The 22,130-nt window shown below is 42.1% G+C and overlaps 1 protein-coding gene across 1 annotated transcript in view; it reads right to left on the bottom strand.

Moving 5' to 3' along the window:
- grin2bb (glutamate receptor, ionotropic, N-methyl D-aspartate 2B, genome duplicate b) overlaps positions 1-22,130 on the bottom strand; it is a 53,364-nt gene that overhangs the window by 10,810 nt on the left and 20,424 nt on the right. The window contains exons 2-7 of the mRNA XM_061231302.1: positions 16,305-16,448; positions 15,147-15,417; positions 13,999-14,191; positions 6,617-6,731; positions 3,306-3,514; positions 1,438-1,606 (exon numbers count right to left, since the gene is read on the bottom strand). Coding sequence (XP_061087286.1) covers positions 1,438-1,606; positions 3,306-3,514; positions 6,617-6,731; positions 13,999-14,191; positions 15,147-15,417; positions 16,305-16,448 — 1,101 coding nt within the window. The remainder of the gene's footprint in view (positions 1-1,437; positions 1,607-3,305; positions 3,515-6,616; positions 6,732-13,998; positions 14,192-15,146; positions 15,418-16,304; positions 16,449-22,130) is intronic.

Below are 22,130 nucleotides of genomic sequence, written 5' to 3'. Positions count from 1 at the left end.
TCTGTGCTGGTCTTGTGTCTGCTGCCGAACTCCCTCTCTTAACTTTTTCCCCCATGTTTGTTTTTACAAGCTGTATGAACCCCATTTGTGTTCCTGACCATTCTTTTTAATGCCACATTGTATACATCGCAGTATCACAGAGCAATACACTCACTCACTTTATTATGAACAGTACACCTACTTATTAATGCGATGATCTAATCAGCCAATTGTGTGGCAGCAGTGCAATGCATAAAATCATACGGGTCAGGAGCCTCAGATATGTTTACATCAACCATCAGAATTGGGAAAACATGCCATCTCAGAGATTTTGACTGTGGCATGATTGTTGTTATCAGACAGGCTGGTATGAGTATTTCTGGGATCTTCTGGGATTTTCTTGCACAACAGTCTCTCGAGTTTACTCAAAATGATGCAAAAAACTAAAAAAATCCAGTGAACAGCAGTTCTGCAGGCAGAAACGCCTTGTTAATGAGAGAGCTTAGAGGAGAAGGGCCAGACTGGTCGAAGCTGACAGGAAGGTGACAGTAATACAAATAAGTACGCATTACAACAGTGCTATGCAGAAGAGCATCTCTGAACACACAATGCGCCAAACCTCTAAGTCGATAGGCTACAGCAGCAGAAGTCTAACAAAAAAAGACTAAAGATACCTAATAAAGTGCGCACTGAGTATATAAAGTCTTGCAAAAAGCCTACAAAGCATTTTCTGTATAATCTCTATAAATCTACAGTACTGTGCAAAAGTCTTAGGCACCTGAATAACGTTCGGTACAGATAAGATTCCATCAAAAATAATTCAATGAAAGGTATAAACGTATTATACATTTTACATTATATTTAAGTAATTTGGCAGAATAGTTAAAAACGGAATCAAATCAATATTTTTTGTGACCACCCTTCAGCGTTAAAACTGCATCACTTCTCTGAGATATACAACTGCAGGACAGCGTTGGCTAAGACAATCAGCAGGGAGGCTGTTCCAAGCATGTTGGAGAACTTGCCACAGTTCTTCTGCAGACTTTGGTTGGCTCCTTGCTTCTGATCTCAGACAGCCTTGATCAAGTAAAAATGCAGTAAATTGCTTACAGTAATATGTTACTTTTTTAAATTAAATACAAAAATGTCTCTGTAAAATTAAATCTTTTGGAAAATGAATATTTGGAAATCTCAAATGTGTTCTTTTATACTAACACATACACAAGAAATAAACATATATATATCATAACGTTGTGGGTGCCTAAGACGTCTGCACAGTACTGTATGTTAATCAATTCAACAACTGCATGGTTGTTCCACTAAATGCCAAATAATTGAGCACTACTCTTAAAATCTCATCTTTTTTGCTCTGATTTTACTTCCTGGTTTTTTTCCCCAAGTTGCCTTTGTTCAGCTCATATAGGACTGGTGTGTTACAGGTGGTCCACAGGTCCACACCTCTCCCACCATGCCGTTCCAGGTGCCGTTGATCTTCTTGCCGTGTTTGCCGTTGGTGACCAGGTAGAGGTCGTAGGTGAACTTGACGGACTTGGCGATCTTCTTCAGGATGTCGATGCAGAAGCCCTTGCAGCAGCGCTTGATGTAGATGCCACCATCTGTCTGATTGCTGAGGGAGGGAGGGAACGGAGGGACCGGGCAGGAGAGCAATGGAAGGTTAGGGTCACAGAGTTTTGGGAAGATAAATGGATGAAAAGAGGGGATGGAAAAAAGAGATGATGAATGGAAGAGGGGGCCACATTGAAAAACCGAGAGCAGAGCAAAAGAAGCAGGAAAGGTGAGGGCAAGGGAAATAGGCAGGAGGTGAAGAATAAAAGTATGAGGTAAGAAATTGACAGAAAGAGAGCGACAGTGAGAACCGTGGATGAGATATGGGAAGACGGACATAGGAGTTGAGAAGAAAAGAGGGGAGAAGAAAAGGTGGAGAGCCCATTGTGGACAGGCAAACAAATGTAGAAGATTGCAGACATGAGGCAGGGAAGATGTGGGGGTCAGTAACCAAACATAGATATATATGATACAAAAAAAGAGGCAAAGATTCAGGAGGAAAGCAAAAAGAAGTGGGTGAGGGGGAAGATGTGAGCAGATTTCGAGGGAGCAAGAGGTAGACAGAAAGAGAGAAACAGGACATACAAGTAATGTTTTAGACAGCAACAGTTAACAGACAGTAAATGTAAAAAATAAAATAAACACTTAAAACACTTAACTCAATCCCACACGCTGAAATAACCATACGCCTACAACAACCAACTGACATTTTATTGTCAGATTGAAATTTGCCAGCTGCACTAAACGTTCCTTGGATACGAGGAGGCTTCAACTCTCACTTTAAATCCCAAGGCATCAGAATTCCCCGTCAGCCAGGTGTAGCCTTGCTACATTCTGGGCTATTAACACTGCTAAATGCAGAAATTCAACCGAATTATTGCTATCTTAGGTATCGAGAAGACAATAACTGCTACACCAAGAAAGGAAATCCACACACGCGGGTTTCAAACGCAATAGCAAATCACAATAATGCAACCGCAATAAACACGGGCTGCAGAAATAATCAGTGAATGTTGGCGGAGCGAATACAGAACAATAGAATGTGACATGGGGATGCAGAGAATTGAAATTGCTAGCAGCAAGACAGGGTTGTAGGAAAACAGAGGCCGTTTTATACAGTACAAGGGGCTTAGACAGTAAGATAAGGTTGCAGACAGTGAAATGCTGGACTGCAGAAAGTAATGTGTGTTTTCAGTTGACAGGAAAGGGCTGTGGAGTGGAAGAGATGCCTGCACACAGTAATATAGCACTGCCGACAGTAATAAGCAGGTGTATTCACATGCAGTGTTGTTTGAGATTCAAGGTTATATACTACTGTTTGAGTGGGGTACAGTTAGGGATTCAGGATCAAAGGGACAATCTGAGGCTTTATAAAGGTGCAGTCACACAGGACAAGAGTCAGTGATGTGGGACTATAGTAAGTAATACAACACTGGTCTACAGTGTGGAATTATAGTTTTGTTTATATAAACAAAACTATAGTTAGGTATAGTTAGAGATGCATTATTATTGTCAGGGATTTAAAAAACTGGTCAGTGATACAGAGCTATGGTCAGTAATGTGGGAACATCGTCAGGGATTCAGTGCCTTTCTCTGGGATATAAATTTGTGGTCATTTATAGAGAGCGATGGTCAAGTAATGTTGGGATCTAATGAGTGATTTGGGGCTTTTGTTGGGGCATTTAAAGCGGCGGTCAGGAATACAGATCTACGGTCAGTAATGCGAGGCTACAGTCAGTAATGCGGGGCTATATTCTCACAGGTTTTTCAGTTGCTTCCTGCAGGGCACCGTGTTCCTCATGCAGGTGCCACTCAACGGGTCCACGTCCTCCACGATGACGAAGGGCGCCTCCTCCAGCGTGACGATGGACAGGTGGTCGTCCTCGCGGTTCTCCGTGTCCGAGTAAAGCTCAAAACGAGGCCACACGTGGTACTTCATGGAGAGACTGCCGTTCTCCCATTTCCCCACCTGACGTAGGCATGGACGGAGAGTGCGTGAGTGTGAGTGAGTAGCCAATGTACCGTGCTGAATTTGACACTGGAGTGACAGTATATTCACGTGTGCATTGTGAGATGTGTGAGATGGGAATCTAAGTAAATGGGTAAGTAAATTACCACTAAAATAACTCAGGGTTAATACAATACTGTATAAACATGAACACACCTTTGCATGCACACACACACACACACACACACACACATTGGACTTAACATAATAAAGCCGTCATGGAGTGAGACTCATCTTCCAATTATCAGGGGATAGAATACAGAGATGAAAAGAGAGTCTTGGAGCACTATCTTGTACTCAGCACAAATGTGTAATGGTAACCAAAACAGTGTTTTTATCTAGTTTCAGACCAATGCAATTGTCATTTTACGCTGTTAAAATAGCAAATGACCAGGTACTCTTATGGGCAGCTTGGGCTTAAAAGAATAGCATGGTGGTTGAATGTGACACTTGCCAGTTGTCTTTAGGCAACAATAAAACAAATGTGCATTTAAAAAATATATATTATTCAGTCATGTAAATGTATTTTAAAACGAACATTTCCCACTATAAAGTTCACCGTGCCCCCACTTTCCACAATTGTTGTTTGTTACCATAGCTACCTCCATGACACGCGCTCATCTTGGGAGACTATTTTCACAAACTAGCTAATTTAGTAAATGCACTATCAATAGCTAAGTTAAGGGCGCAGACTTATCCAATAATATGATTTGTTAGCTAGCTGGCCCAAGTTAAGAAAAAAAGCACAACTACAACGTCCATATGAAAGCAAACTAGCTAGGTAGCTAACTAAATTAGTATAACCAGAAATTGTGTATTAGTCCTTAAGTGAACCTAACGTCAAATATTTGCCTGTTGGCCAGCGGCGCAAACTATCGGTCACGAGTCATAGGGGAGGGATAAGGGGAGTGTTTATGCTCGCATAACGGACTACGAAGAGAACATTTTCAACCGGTTGTCTAAACAAAAGAACGGACATATTAAATACTTCCATCGTGTTTCTTCAATGTCCTCTTGTGCAACTTGCATATAAAAACCCTGAAAGTGTGACCAACCACCATGTTACTCCTTTAAAATAAGGTGTGGTCATGGCAATGGATAGCATGGCATATTGGTATTTCGATGCAACTGAAAGCATTTGCATTATGGCCAACCAAAACGTGGTCTTAAGTCATGTTGCAGTTTCATTGCTATTTTAACGGTGCAATAATAAGATAGTAATATACATACGTATATGCAATACAGCCCTCAAACAACCTGAATATTATTTGTGGCATGTTGTGTGTTGCATAACAATAATCCATTGCCAAAAGTCATGGATGTGTGAGCACACATTTCAGGACTTTAGAAGGCGTGATGGTGAACCGCATGTCCAATTAATGAACCAAAATACCGGCTTAAGAGCTGCTTCATCTATTACCTTGTAAGCAGACAAAATAGTTGAATAGATTGAATAACCAAATCCAAAATATTGTCCAGCAAATATTGCAATTATTTAGCCGAACAAATGCAATATCTTTATTCTTATTCTTATCTTCTTATTCTTCCCATTTCTTTTATTACAGATTTCCATTCTTTAAAGAATTAAAATCCCAGTGATATCACCTGTTACCCCAAAACTGAACAACATAATTCTAAAGAGAAGTGAACATCTAATTAAGAAAAATAAGCCTTCTAAAAATAAATCACTCAATTAATGTCATGTTAGTGGACCCATGCACTAGCAGGTACACTGCCATTCAAAAGGAATCACCAGGCCTTTTTCTGCTCTTTCTCATTCAATATTTTATTTTCTCTGTTTGGAATCAAACATTTCAAAGTGCAGACTCAGATTTTAGTTCAGTCATTTTTTTAATATGTAGTCCCCATTTAAATGTTTGAGCCTGAAACCATCATGCTGCAGCCAGATGCAGTAGATATTACACTAATTGTTTCTCCTGACAAAGTTGAAGATGCTTGTTTTGCCACCCCATGTGTTACATGTACAAAATAAGGAACCATTCTCATTAAAGCAATGACATTGTAAATGTCATTATACACATAGAAAGAGTTTTACCGTTTCAAACAGTATGTCCTGTTTCCATATCGATTGTGAATTTCACACTGGAAATAAGGAATGAACGCAAATAAACGAGCCTATGCGATTTATGGGATTAAAGTGAATGGAAGACGACATTCTGATTGGTTTATTGTCACGTCCGTGCCTTTTGCCCGTTGTTTTTTCCCTTTCGTCTGGCTCGCTTTTCTCCGTCCTGTCCCATGTCGCTTTCCGTAGTTCTCTTAGTCAGTTCTGCCTTTCACCCTGTATTTAGTGTCTCCGCCTCCCACTCCTTATATGTATTTCCTTCCTGTCATTCTGTCAAGTCTCTCACCTGCTTCTCATTGACTATGAATCAGTTTTGTACTTAAGCCCACCTGTTTGCTCTTTTCCTTTGCTAGTTCATTTTACCTGTCCCCTACCCCGGTTCCAGCCTGTATTTTCCAATTTCCCATCTGTTTTTCTGTAAATTGTTTTTTGTTTAGCTTTTTCTGGTTTTGATCTTTGCTTGGCTTTGGACTTCCTGTGTATTTGGATCTTGTGTTTGTAGTTTGGTTTGTTTGGTCTGTCTACCTGGTCTTTGCCTGTTTTTCCGATTACATACTGCTCAGACATGTACCTGTCTGCCTGGACTACGACCATTGCCTGTTTCTGGATTACGTTTTGGATCTACCCTCGGTTAATAAAGCCTGCCTTCTTCTCATCATCTCTGAGTCTGCGTTTGGTTCTTCTGTCCCGCATCCTGGCTGTTTATCACGTTAAGCCCAAAGCACACCTATTAAGTAATTAAGCCACTAAGACCAGCGCTTTTGAACCTTACTTTGCAGTTGAACTATCTGCCGTGAAATTAGAAAAAGTGGGTCTGGCCATGCCCTAAATGCACTTGCGTGTTGCGTTTTAGACCGAGCGTTAAGACCATGGAAACATAGGCCTTGGAGAGACAGGGAGAAATAAATAAAAGGCTGTTTCTCTGCATTTATCTGTATTTAGTATGAAATGAGGAGAGCGGAACGAGAGGGACTTACCCTGTCCCATTGCCTTTCCTTGTCCAGCAGGATGATGACTAGTTTAGGGTGCATCTGATAGCCATCCTCACTGAATGACAGGTTACGTCCCTCAAAGGTAACATTCATCAGATACCTGTAACACAGACAATATGGGAATTAAACCAGCATTTCCTCATACACTGCCCCTTGACTGGACTCAAGACACTAGCAAGACTTAAATATATTTTTAACAGTCCACATGTTTGCGGTTAAGGTACCCTCCTCACCCTGGTAACTGGCACTTCCTTTGCAGCTCCATAGCTGTGCTGCCACAACATTTGTGTGCCAGCGAAGCTCCATCATGCCACCATGGTGTGGGCTGGAGTATGACATTACCAACCAATCACACCCCTACTACAGTATCACCCATTTACTGCACAGGGGCCTGTGTTATTGCTTCTCTCCCACAAGTCCCCCACTGCCAGATGCTATGAAAATCCCACACCCACTTCAACACCTACTTCACACCCGATCTGCTCAGGGCTACTCATCTGCTGAGCAGGCCCAGCTTCCTCTTCTGCCCCAGAGCCTGTGACCAGTTTCTTCTGTCAGTCACTGTCGCTGGACAGCCAATGACAACGCTATCAATTTCTATGCTTTGGTATGGGGTTTAAGTTTCCTTTCACGTATGCTTAACTTTTAATCTGTAGAACTACACACGTGCATACACACACACGCACACACACATGCACACACGCACATGCACACACATATGCACACACATACACACGCACACACACATGCACACACGCACATGCACACACACACATACACACACACACGGATACACATGCACACACGCACATGCACACACACATGCACACACATACACGCACGCACATGCACAGGCACGCACACACACACACACAGACACAGACACACTTAAGTTGTTCAGCAGTTGCATTAAAGGATTGAGGGTAAATTCTTTCCAGCCTTTTTCTCCCTCACCAACATAATCTGGGTAAATATTTTCATTCAGTTTTGTGCAATTAGTTGTAGCACTTTCCTTAGAAAAAACAGCATTCCCTTACAGCAGTTTCAGCATGGCAGTTTACGTGGAACTACATTTTGGCCCTTTCTTCCAGAAATTGGCAAAATGGCACCAGAAAAACTTCAAAATGTACTGTGAATATAAAACACTTCTTACACAAAGGAATGATTCCTTTTCTCCTTCTTGTGAAATAAAACACTGTGTTCTTCCACTAGCAGCAGTGTGACAGCGGGGTTCCAGTTTTCAACACGTTAGTATTAACACAGCATCACTGAATACAGCAATATGTGTATCTTGCATATGGGAGTGTTTCTCAGTTACCAGGTGTGTGTGTGTACAGTATCTGTGTGTGTATGTGTGTATGCCTGTGTGTGTGTGTGTGCGTGCGTGTATGTGTGAGTGCGTGTGCCTGTGTCTTTGTGTGCCAGCATGTGCATGTCAGATAAACTCAGATCATCTCTTCTCCATTCTGGCTTTCTCTCTCTCTCTCTCTCTCTCACTCTTTCTCTCTCTCTCTCTCTCTCTCTCTGTCTCTCTCTCTCTCACTCTTTCTCTCTCTCTCTCTGGCTCTCTCTCCCTCCCTCTCTCTCTCTTTCTCTCTCTCTCTCTCTCTCTCTCTCTGTGGGTTGGCATTTCCATGACAACACTCTGCCTCACAAACATGAATACAAGAAATAAATAACCAGTGTGAACAAATGAACCCAACCATGAACGTGTTCAGCAGTACAACGTGTACGTATATACACATACCTGTAACTCTAAGAAGTGAACAGCGACTGTAATGTCACATGTGTACGTACATACACAATCATGTGTGTTTCTGTAGCTACTGTACATGTTTACAGGTATGCTATATGACCCATTCTTAATTACACTTAATTGCAAAGCTAAGCTGTAAAAATGAATGGATGAAATAGACCCTATTTGCAGTTAACATGCATTTAACCAAGCACACACAATTTATTTGCCGCATCTAATGCTTTGTTAACACACTTAATCGCTGCCCACAAAAACTACTTTATGGTATATAATTTGTTTGGAGTCTCTGTATAATGTTATATATTATATGTATATGGATAAATATACACTCCAACTGAGGCTGAGTACTGAGGGAGACTCACCAGCATATGTAATGTGTTGCCATGGCGCCCACAACCACGGCGATTTCCAAGCAATCTGCCGCGTTGCCATGGGAACAATAATCTCACCCGAGAGAGAGACTGAGAGAGAGGAAGATAGGGGCATCTTTTTACCCTAACTACTGCCCCCGCTCCCCTCTATCTCTCACTTTCTGCATATTTATGTAAAGTTACGTGTACAGTATAGCTGGCTCTCTCACCTTCCTATATACTGTCCTCCCTCATGTTTTTTTGCTTTCGGCGTGTGCCTAAAGGCAATTATTAATATCCACATACTGTACACTCTGGCGGCGCCTACCCGTCTCCATGCGTCTCCCCTTAGTTAATGTGCAAATCCTGAGAGAGGTTAGCGCAGTTCAGATAAAGACCCCCACGCCATACACACAAACATGCAAGCACATTTCACACTCATGCACACTCAGTGCACACAAGCATAGTATGCATTCACACATGCTTTCTGTGAATAATGAAATGAATCACATAATAATGAAAAATGTAATATTAATTGGGTGTCCTTTTAATTAGTACAAATTATTGAATCACGCCCATAAGAATATAGTAATACGGTATTAATGCAATACACCGCCGCCCCTTGTTAAGGGATCCCTTGAAAAATAATCCCTTTACAGAATATACGTAATATTACACCATACTATATTATTGTATTATGATTTATTTTATTTTATTCTGAGACTGGAAATATTACAGCATGCACTGACACACAAATAGCAGACTGTATACTGAATGCTCCACTGTGTCCCTGTAGAGGACCCCTATCCACTTCCAGGGTTTTGCCAGGCAAAATGGTCTGGTTACTGTCACCCTTTTTACACCTAACATGGTTCCGTAAAGAGCTAACAAGGGTTCCCCTATGACGACAAGCCAAAGAATCCTTTCAGAACCCTTCCTTTGAAGAGTGCACACATAGGAATCGCTATACACTGTCCACGAATTATAACTAAATGTGTATTTCGAAGTACTGGATATGTGCAAATGCACTAATGGGTGGTCTACGGGAGGGGGAGAATGAACAAGTGAGAGAAAGAGTGAGCTAAACGAGGTTGGAAATTTTTAATTGTTGCTAATTTTATTTGCCAAATTAAACAATGGAATGGTTTATTGGACATTTCATATGAATGCTCAGAGAAGGTTTCAAAGATTTTGGCAATTTTTGGCAAGATTATCTACAGTTTGTAGCCAATCATCTAGGGCAGTTAATAATTCCTGTGAGGAATCAGATGAGAGCATTACCATTCCAATGTAATGCAATGTATTGTACCAAAATAAGATGGAGCGGCCCAAACCACCACAAGCCATGGCTCAGTGAAGCACTGGGTCTGCCTGCAGTCTGCCATTTTCTACAGAGCTACATCCAAAAATAGTCACGCATCGCTGTATAAAGAAAGCATCTGGGACTCGCTGTCCTCAGTACACATCCTCTGTTATAAACTTTCACTGTATTTCATTACTCATGTACATATTACCACACATATTACCAAAATCATTAGAGTTGATCATTTAAACAACAACCAGCAAAGTAAACTGGATTTCACAGAATATATTTCACTCAAAGAAACGGCGTAATGACAGCATCAGGCAAGGATCTTCTGTATTGATTTTTAATACGTCTGATTTAAATAATCAATGATTAATATATCTACGTAATTTATCAGTGATTACCTGCCTAATCCACCATTAAATTTGTAAAAATAAAGTCAGTAAAAATATCAAACATATGCAAAAATTGTTTCCACACCATTTATCAGAGATAATCGTGGCCAGTTCAAGGCCAGGCCACAATTTCAACTTTATCCATTAAGATGGCCCCTTCCCTTAACTGACCACATTATTTCAGATGGCCTGGATACCATACAGTATAGATCAGTGAATTTAAAAATGAATACCTTAAAAGTATCTGTTACCTTAATACAGCAACTTTCCTCACGGGCAAAAAAAATGTAAGCTGTTGGCCCCAGTGGGACACTCATTGCCTGACTGAGTACAAATGGGCTTACCAGTGTACAAAGAGCTACCTTTCACAAGAAATTGACACATCAATTTTTTGAATAACAGAACCTACCGCAAGCATAATAACCATTCTTCCATACACTTGTATGATCAAAATAAAGGAAATGCAGCATGGATTAAGCCACTGGCGATCTGTGGGCAAGAATCAGGCAGAGCAGAGCATCTCGCTTTAAACCTGAAGCTATTTTAGATCATTATCCTGCCTGGTTAAAGAAAAGATTGCGCATCAGCAAGATTGAGTTTTATTCCTTTGTGTCAAACATTCTGTGCAGTCTGTGGCACTTTGAGTGAGCTTGGTATCCTTGTTATCATCCTTATTCTTGTTAATTGTGCAAAATGTTCAGAAGTAGGATAACGCTGTGCAATAAAAGCATAATCTGTTTTTTCTCTTCTTTGCAGCTCACCAACCACCTCTGGCTAAAAACAAGACTGCTGTACACTGCAGTCCAGTAAATACAAGCAAAGGGAACTGATCTCCTTCATTGGGGATATACAGTCGGGTTCAAAAATTTGGGCACCCCTGGTTTAAATTACATTAATGTCATTTGGCAGACGTTCTTATCCAGAGTGACGTAAATGTCTGTCACAATGAATCTGTAAGTGATCGAAAGCAAACCTGAACTCTAAATGATACAGAGTTAAACATGAGGCCTTTCTTCAAATTTTAAAGCAAGATTGCTTTTTATTTAAATTTTCTACTATTTATAAATGATAAACAAGGGAAAAGGGCCCTGTGAAAAAGTTTGGGAACCCTTTTGGATTATTCTTTGTTAAATGATGACTACTAAGGCACAGACCCAGGTGATTTACTCGTTAGCGCTTCAGTGAGTCAGGTGAGTATAATTCATTTCCAGGGCTGAACATTTTATTCTGAAGTAACCTTCTACAGTATCCAACTGCAGTGGCTGTTCTGTCGGGTGTTAACAACCCTGAGTTCCTCTAAACAATTGTCCAAGTTAGCTACAAAAACTCTCTCAATGTTTAAACCTACCTATTTCTACTGTCAGAAACATTATTAGAAAATGGAAATAAAATGGAACAGTCGAGGCAAGGTCTGGAAGACCAAGAAAGATTTCAGATAGAATGGCCCGAGACCTGGTGAGAAATGCCCAGAAGAACCCACACATCGCAGCAAAAGACCTGAAAAAAGTGTGGCAAACACAGGTCTAGCTGTTCACAGGACAACAATACAACATACTTTAAACAACAAAGACTACATGGCAGAGTTGCCAGAATGACTAAATTAAGCATCTGAAGTATGCAAAAGAAAACATTGAGAAGCCTGAAGCCTTTTGGAAAAATGTGCTTTGGACTGATAAAACCCAAATTTTTGGCCACCACCAAAGACGGTATGTGTATGTGTTTGTATGTGCATGTGTGTATGTATGTATGTGCATGTCTGTATGTGTATGTGTGTGTGTGTGTGTGTGTGTGTGTGTATGTGTGCATATATGTGTGTGTATGTGCATGTTTGGATGTGTGTGTATGTGCGTGTGTGTGTATGTGTGTATATATGTGCACCACAGATCCGCAGTGCCATAGAAAACAGCTTTGTGGTGAAGCCTTTATGGAGAATAACACCTTGCCAACTGTGAAGCATGGAGGTGGATCCATTATGCTTTGGGGTTGTGTGGCAGCTGGGAACACAGGAAATATTGTGCGAGTGGAAGGAAGAATGGATTCCCCCAAACATCAAGACCTTCTAGAGGTTAATGTTCAAAAGTCAGTCCAAACATTGAAGTTGAAGAGAGATTGAGTATTCCAGTAAGACAATGATCCAAAGCATACCTCAAAATCAACCATGAAGTACCTCCAGGAAAGACGGATTTGGAATGGCCACCACAGTCCTCAGACTTGAATATTATTCAAGTGGAGAGATCTCAAACATGCTGTACAGGTAAAAAGGTCAAAGAATATTTCTGAGCTTGAGGTGTTCTGCCAGGAAGAATGGGGAAAAATTCCAAAAGAGAGAGTTGAAAGACTCTTAACCGGTTACAGGAAGCATTTAAAGCTGTTATAGTTGCCCGAGAAGAAATTATAAAGTACTAACTGACCGGGCTCCCAAACTTTTGCACAGGGCCTTTTTCCTTTTCTTTTTTGAAACTGTAAAAAATGAAAATAAAAAGTAATCTTGCTCTAAAATGAGAAGAAATGTGTCATGTTTAACGTTGTACCATTTAGAGGTCAGATTTGCTTCTGTTCACTTGGGTATTAATTGTAAATGGCTTTCTGACCAGAGGTGCCCAAATCTTTGCACACTACTGTACATTAATGCATGAACAGGATTGACAGCCATTTACCTGGGGAATATTCACCAAAAGAATTTAAATTGAACATGCTCTTCACTCTGTCTTGTGGTACACACTCCACAACTTCAGGAATAAGAAAAATGAACATGAATGAATTGGACACTGATACATTTTTGTTCGTATAATGTGTGCATGCTGAAAAGCTCCCGTTTTGAAAATGTGAAAAGCAGCAGCTGAATTCACCCCTAAAATATGAATAACCCGAAACAATCCCAGTTTACCTCGGCGAATGGCTGGAAGTGCTGAATGATGTGAGACTGCTGAAAATCCTTTAAACACAGCCTAGAGAAAGAGAAACCTACAAGTACAGCCCTAATAACAGGGAAAATGGCAAAAAAGAAAATGACACCAGAATGTTAAAACCACCAAAAAAACAACTCAAGCAATCTGCCTTGCCTGGAAGCATCCAGAAATGTATCACTATGAACAAATGCAAACATTAAATAATATTCATGCCCTAAAATATATGACTGAAGAGTTTTGCTGTATCCGACTACAGAAAGAAACTCAAATATGACGACGTGCTATGATTTTGCACTATGAACACATTTCTAAAATGATGATGATGATGGTGATGATCAGGATTGGGATGATGATGATGAGGAAGATTAGGATTGGGTTTAGGTGTAGGATGATGATGATGATGATGATGATGATGATGAAGATTAGGATTAGGATTAGGTATAGGATGATGATGATGACGACGATGACGAAGACGAAGATGATGATTAGGTTTAGGTTTTGGACGATGACGATGACGATGACGATGAAGAATGATGGACAGGTCATCTTTACAGCACCTTTCCGTTGGTCCCAGACCTTCGGAGCCCTGTAGAGCGAGGGGTGTGGCACGCCTCGCCCCCCCGCACGGCGTTCAGAGGAGCGCTGACGCACCTGAGCACTTCGTTTGGGTTCCCGGCGCTCGGCCCTTTCTTGTCGGGGGCTCCGTGGCATTCGGACTTCAAAAGGGTGTGTGGCCCACGGTCCAGCATCATGGTGGAGGTTGCCATGGCGATGACAGCCACCGCGTCACGAACTCGAGCCTCCAGGCCATAATCCCACTCATCATATGACACAGAGATGAGACCTGTGCATGAAAGAGTAAAGGATAGAGCGATAAGGGCCGAGCTGTGGAAGCAGTTCGCTCTGCTCTAATGGACGGATCATGAGCAAAGCGTAGGCCACAGACTTGACTTGCTTTGAAAGCACAGTATGACGCTTGGCAGGGGTCGGAACTACTCTGGTCCAAACCACCTGCCCAGTGCACTGCACAGGGTTAAAGCAGAACAATGCTTCCCCCAAGTCACGTAGGGGACAATAGGGTTCTGACTGAAGTGTTTTAATCTGATATGTTACAAGTCCTGGCTGTTTTCCAGCAATTTTGCAACTTACATCCTTGGGGGACATGCAGGCAATTCCTGTATTACACTTTGAGTGCGATGAAAACCAGATGATTAAATATGAAATTCAAGTCAGGCCAACTAAACCCTTTTTTTGTGGCTTTAGCGACCAACATGGGGCCACATATATCCAATTCCCACCTCAATTTCTGATGTCCAATGTCTGCAAACCCTACTGCCGATTTGGGAGAGCGTAAACATCCACGGTTCTCCTCCGAAACACGTGGTGTCGAAGGCTGCTTCCTTACACACCACAGACTAGAGCTAAGCTCACATAGAGAGGAATCGGAGGAAGAACTTTCAAATGCGCCTTTTGGCTGCAATCTACAGGCACTTGATCAACCCCTAGATAGCGATGAACTATCCAACTGAACCATCCCATTCCACAGGTGGCACAATCGGCAAATCCACATCACCAGCCACAGCACTGGCACCTTCCGGATTCAACCGACCAAAATTCGTTCTCAAACCTGTTCATTCCTATATTTCTAAAGTGAGTTATGAGTCATTAGGAAGCGATTGAGAAGTATGTTTCCAAAATGGCTGGTGTGAAAATACTCCACCTTGCATCTGACAGAATCTGGTGGCAGGTGACAGTGACTCTGTGGGCTCTCGGTCCCCACTGGCCCCAGTCGGCCGTACCTGTGGGAAACTCCGCAGGCACGTTGTCAGCGTCTCCGGCCGCCAGCGAGGGGATGATCCAGGTGTAGCCGTAGCCGGTGAGCCCCACAGAGTGGGCCACCTGGAAGATGGTGGTGGCCTCCTCCTTGGTGCAGTACAGCATCATGACGGGGCTCTGCAGCTTCTTCATCTGGTTCTGGATCTTGGAGTCGCCGTCATCCAGCGACATGTCCAGCAGCAGCACCTCCTCCAGCTCCCAGCCCACAAAGCTGTTCTCTATGGTGCTGCGGATCTGTGGAGCACAGACATACACACACACAGACATACACACACATATGCACACCCGCACATACACACACACACATACAGACACACACATACATGCACACACACATATATACACACGCACACATACACGCGCACATACACACATACACACACATATACACACACGCACATACACACACACATACAGACACACACATACATGCACACGCACACATACACGCGCACATACACACACATATACACACACGCACATACACACACACATACAGACACACACATACATGCACACATACATATATACACACACACACACACATATATACACACATGCACATACACACGCACACATACACACATACACACACATACATACACACACACACACGCATACAGACATGCACATACATATGCATACACACACACCCATACACACACATACACACAGGCACATACACACACATACACAAACACACACATACACAAATATGCACGCATGCACACATGCAGATACACATAGACACACACAGTGTAAATGGACCAAATCTCAGAAACACTGAAAGTGAATACATCACATCTTCTGAAAAAAGTTCCACAAACGAATTGACTACTCCCTCATAAAACATAGAAAAGCAAAACATCTGAATGTACTGAATGTATGCTATGAATCCCATTTACTTGTCATGTACTGTAAGCACTCGTTATGCTCTAGAAAAAGCATTCACTTTCCAGTGTGTGAATATTATGGTTGGCTGGATGGTGTTGTCTGCATTAGATGTTTTTTAGTTTTGGTTTTTAGCTGAAGCAGTTGAATCAAGGCCTTCCATTTGTTGCTCCACTGTGCCATGCATTGTTTTGCGAACACGTAAAACCATTGCAGGCAGCTACGGTTACCTTGTTGACAAAGTCCTGATAACCGGGGTAGTAGGTGGTGACGATGGAAAATATGTACCAGTCATACTCCTCCATGATGTTCAACATCACTGAGGCCTGTTGCTCAATGGAGGGGCCAAACTGGAAGAACATTGAGTGATCATCCTGGAAAAAAGGTAAAGAGGTAAAGTAGGCGATTAAAGCAGTGGTTAAAGCTGGGTGTTTATACACACACTGCATCTGAAGTGGAAAACCACATTTCCACATTACTGCTTTTTTTCACTATCATAATTTATTTAGAGAATGCAATGTTGATGCAACATCTTTAGAAGGTGGTGTGTGTGTGTGTGTGTGTATGTGTGTGTGTGTGTGTTTGTGTGTGTGTGTGCATGTATGTGTGTGCGTGTGCATGTGTGCGTGTGCGTGCATGTGTGCGGGCCTGCGCATCTGTGTCTGTCTGAGTGTGTGTTCTTACACACAATGCATGCATTGTGGCTCCTCTGTGTGTAAAATTGTGCATTAGCGTGTGAAATCGGTCATGTGTGTCAGTCATGCTGAACTCTTGGGTGCAAGGCTACATGCTCCACTCAACATCAAAGCCTCCCTTTCCCCCTTACCCCATGGGAGGGAGATGGGTTGATCCGTTACCTTCTCTCTGTTTATAAGATTATACCACAGCCAAGGCAATGGGGGTGGGGTTCTAACATATGTGCAGCCAAGTACAAACGCTCTCTCTCTCTCTGTTTTCTCTCTCTCTCACGCACACAGACACACACACACAGTCACAGTAAGGACAAAAGCTTTTAGTTTCTCGCCCCACCCCCAACACCACCCATTTAGCCTTTACTAGAAACCCTCTTTCCGTCTGTTTCCACCTTCATTCCCACATTCCTAATTCATCTCCCTTTCCCACTCTCCCTCCTCACTCTCCCTCCCTCCACTCTGTTCGCCCTCTCCCTCTATCCCATTTATTCAGCTAAATTTACTGCCAAGATACAGATATAATTGAATTCCCGGATTCTGCCTCTCTCTCTCTGTAAGGGCAGTGTTAATGTACTGTAGCGTCCATTCCGGGCACGCAGTACAGTTACACTTTGCCAGAGATCCACAGAGTGGTATTTAATTCAAAGCATAATATCAGTAGTAATGACTTTTTTTATTGCAAAAGTAATCAGTGGCTGCCCATTCGCTTTATCTTGTTCTAAAGCCCAACTTTTAATGATTTGGGGGTGCAAAACGTCCCAGAGGGCCTACATGGGGCTTAGATATGTGTAGCCATTTGTCTTTTTATACCTTTGAACTCTCAGACTGCAAGGAAGCTCATAACTTAATACAAGCAGGATGATTATGGCTTGGGCATAGAGTCAAGCCTGCATAAAGGATGTAATTTATATAGCATGTTCCATGGATCTCAATGGGCTTTATAATGCAGTGGGCCGGGATGGGGGTCAAGAATAACCAAAAAGTCTGCCATTGCACACTGCCTATCTGGGTCACGCACTGCAGCCATATTGTAGAACACTCACCATATCATACTTCATCTGTAGTGGAAAACAAGGGATTCATCTGACCGGTATAACTGGGATGTAATTTTATGGCTGGACTGATATAGCTAGGACATTGAGGCATAAGTGCCATTGGGCCTTCGGTAATTACAGGGAATCAGGGCATCAATTTAACATTTAATATAAAATACATCTATTCTTAGATTTGTTTTCTTTTCGGAGCCCAACCTAGTTTTACTAAAGGGTACGTCAACCACGTACAAACTAGACTTAGCCCCACTTTCAGTAGCTTCTGCCGTTTGACAGAGAGGACAACAGCTTCTGACCTTCCTGCCCGGAGAGGAGAGGAATACAGTACACACATGTACTCGCATACATGTCAGCAGGTACATTACACACACACGCAAATGACACGCATCACACACGCAGATAAACAAACAAACTGGCCGCAGTCTTACAATACCGAGCGAGCATCGACAGTACTCCTACCATGCATATCTGCCAACCTAATCGTAAATTCTTTGATCTGATGGATGTGGAAAGGAAATTAAATAAATTGCCATACCAAAGTTATAGATGTTGCTCTTTATAGAATGTTTTAAATTGCGATAGATTTTTTTAAATGGATGGCCTGTTGCTGTGTGAGAGTAATGTGTAAGCACAGTAAGTGCCCAAATTGTTTTTAGCTGAACATTTAGTATGACGTCAATAAAGCCTGTTTTGAATTTGATGCGTAGAGAGGCAAATGTATGTGTAAGCCTTTAAATGTAGAGTGTTTTTTGAAGTTATAAGGAATGTAAAGAGAGAGAGAAAGACAGAGAGAGTGAGAGAAGCGGGGGCTGGGGGGGAGAGCAGGCAGGAGAGAACAGCTGTGCGTTTGCTTGAAAGGAGCGAGAAATCTAGTATCTACCAGAAAGACACACACACTAATGCACACGCACACATGCACACCGCAGTTTTGCATCAAATATTAAGAATGTGAAAATAGCTACACTCATTGCTTAGACAGCATAAGCATATTTCAAAATATGGCTATTCACACAAACCAGTGAAGGAGATTTATAGAGCAGAGAGGCGCATAATGAAAACATACTCACTCACTGCATTCTCACCTCTCTCTACCTCTACAACTGCCTCTCACATTTAAACTTCATAATTCATACAGGCCTTGTGTGTGTGTGTGTGTGTGTGTGTGGGTGTGTGTGTGTGTGTTCTACAGTATAAAATCTTATTTGGGTCCCATCTTATTTGGGTATTCGTTACCTTTTTCTGTGCATCACCTCATTACGCTCAACCTGATTTCTCCTGCCTTTTCTAAATGTACTATAATTTGAAAAATTCCCATCTTGATTAAGACATTTTTTCAAATACTTTTCCCAGACATGGTCAAAGATAAAACAGAGTCAAAGAAAAAATACATACTGTATATGCAGATAGATTAAACAATACAGGGAAAAGTACATAACTCCTATCTGAATGTAATCTGTTTTCTAAGATTTTTTTTTTACAGTAGATAAAAAAGTAAATATCTGTGCTCCAATTTCTAACATTTCTAACATTCTGCATCTTCTGCCCCCTCCCATCTGCTCAGCGTCGTGTTTCACACCCTTTAAGCACTCAACGTCTTTTAAAAAATTCCCATCTTTATCGAGGCTTTTCACTAATCCCGTCCCAGGCATGTTTCAAATCTAGAGGTGACCTTTTGCGCGTCCCGCTGCGTTTGGTTTACCGTCCCTGCTTCCCTCGCTCCCTCGCCGTGGTGTGGCAGGGGTGATGCTGAGGACGTGCGTCACCCCGGGCCACGTCGCATTAACCTGGAACGTAAGATCTTTTCTCTCTGAGCCTCAGCGGGACTCCCGCTAACCCACAGCAGGCTGCGCCTCGCTCACGGTCCCTGCCTGCCCCAACCTGAGCACGCTGCCCGGATCGGTCGCCCGCTACGCTACCATCTTTCAAAGACAACTCCCGACCGAATCTAAATCTGGGGTGCTGCACGGACAGGCATGACGCACACATTGACGATTGGAGTGAATTTTACGGCATTTTGTCTTTATTTTAAACCATTCTTTAAAATTCCCTTTCATTATCAGTGCAACGTCCACCATCAGTTTACATCTGTTATGCAGCTGGCACCCAAACAGAAAGAGGTCTCAGCGTTGTGACATAAATGGTAAAGGGTTGGCATTTATATAGCACCTTTATCCAAAGCACTCCACTTTATCCAATATACACTCACACACCAATTGTTGGGTGTCTTGCACAGGGTCACTTCGCCACACCCCGGGCGGGATCGAACCAGCACCTTGCGACTGCCAGACGACTGCTCTTACCACCTGAGCCAACATCGGCCCATAGATTAAGTGGGGACCACGCTATGGACCAATGCCCTCCCTCTCAGGGTAACAGAATTACTGCAGTACTCCTGACAGTGGTAAACATGGCTGATTCTATCCCACAGTGAGAATCCCTGCTCTGAGAGGCCAAGCTTTCGGGATACCGAACCTCTGTTTCTCTAAACATGATAAAAGCTATGTGCTGCAGCCATTTAGTTCTATAAAAGTCTGATCAGATAGATATAACATCTTTTGTAAACATACACCAATTGTCATCCTGTTGTTCAAACACATTCCCTTTGTCAATGGGAACAATTTATAATTTAAAATATTGAGGTGTCCCATGGGAACTCCATTATTTCCCAAATATTAAATACGTACGTAGGCTCACCAGAGCTCCTGTCAATCACCATTAAATATCAGAACTCTGGATCTAGCTCTAGAGCTTACAGCCATTCAGAGACACCCTCTCCATTGTGGATTTAATTAACTGATAACAAATATTAAACATTAAAACATGCCTAATAAGATTTTGTTTTGTTAAATCCTTGCTATGTTGCTCACACACAACTGAATGCTACTATGTTACAAGGTGTATGTGTGTCTGTGTGTATGTGCATACTGCATGGGTGTGAATATGTGTGTGTACTGTAGGTGTGTGTGTGTGTGTGTGTGTGTGTGTGCGTATACTGTAAAGGTGTGAATATGTGCGTGTACCGTAGGTGTGTGTGTGTGTGTATGTGTGTGTGTTTGTGTGTGAATATGTGTGCATACTGTAGAGGTGTGTGTGTGTGTGTTGTGTGTGTGTGCATGTGTGTGTATGTGTTTTTGTGTGTGTGCATGTGTGTATGTGTGTGCATACTGTAAGGGTGTGAATATGTGTGTGTACTGTAGAGGTGTGTGTGTGTGTGTGTGTGTGTGTGTGTGTTTTTGTGTGTTTTTGTGTGTGTGTGTGTGTGTGTGTGTGTGTGTGTGCATACTGTAAGGGTGTGAATATGTGTGCGTACCGTAGAGGTGTGTCTCTCCCTTTATTCTCCCTCCCTCCCCATGGACCATTATTGCCGTGCTCTCTTTATCCATCTCCCTTAATTCCACTCAATTCAAATCCAAATCTGCTTTATTGGCATGGTACAAGCACTATGAACGCATGAAACACCATGAAACAGCTACAAGACAATAAGCTAACAACCCCCATCCCTTTCCTACATCACACAGAAATTAACAGAACAGACATTACACCATTATGCATTTTCCCCGTGCAGAAGCTCCTTCCTAGTTCTGTCAATGATGTTGAACTGAGTCAGAATTACTGGTGGAGTAGAATGCTCTCTCACAGGTGATTCACTGGTTTTAATGCTCAATCAGACATAACTGCAGCTCCCAGTTTTCATTATAAAGTTTCATCTTTGCACTTGTTATGGAAGAGCATGGAATATATTTGAACCCTCCCTGTGTCTCCCTTTCCATCTTTTTTTTTTTTTACTTCTTTTGTATGACAGGAGTTTTTCACTGTTGAAGAAGCTTTGAAATGCAAATATGTGCAAATATAAACTGTCCTGTTCCTTCACTAACCATCAGGAAGTATTTGGAAGTATTTGCACCAACTTCTTAAATGTGCACCTAAACGCTCACACACACGCACATACATGCATAAACACACACACACACACACACACACACACACACACATACGCACGCGGATACATCAAAGAAAGAAGAATGTAACCATTTGGTGTTCTTTTGCTCTATTTAAAGATTTTGCAGTACATAATGCACAATTTCTAAGAACGCACTAAACATAAGCAGTTGATTCCCCTTATCTGGCTCAAAGGCAAACTAATTCAAACAGGCCTTATTGACATGGAAGCTTATGCTTTTGGTTTTTGCTTTGGGATAAGAGGCCATTTTATGTGGCATTTACGCACCTGCTCCTAACCACTAACATCATTGGTAATTCAACACATCTGTATCTTTTCAAATCAATCGGAAAGCGGTTGGTATTTTTAGGG

This window comes from Conger conger, chromosome 2 (assembly GCF_963514075.1).
Source record: "Conger conger chromosome 2, fConCon1.1, whole genome shotgun sequence".
Taxonomy (NCBI): domain Eukaryota; kingdom Metazoa; phylum Chordata; class Actinopteri; order Anguilliformes; family Congridae; genus Conger; species Conger conger.
This window is presented reverse-complemented; position numbering and strand designations above follow the sequence as displayed.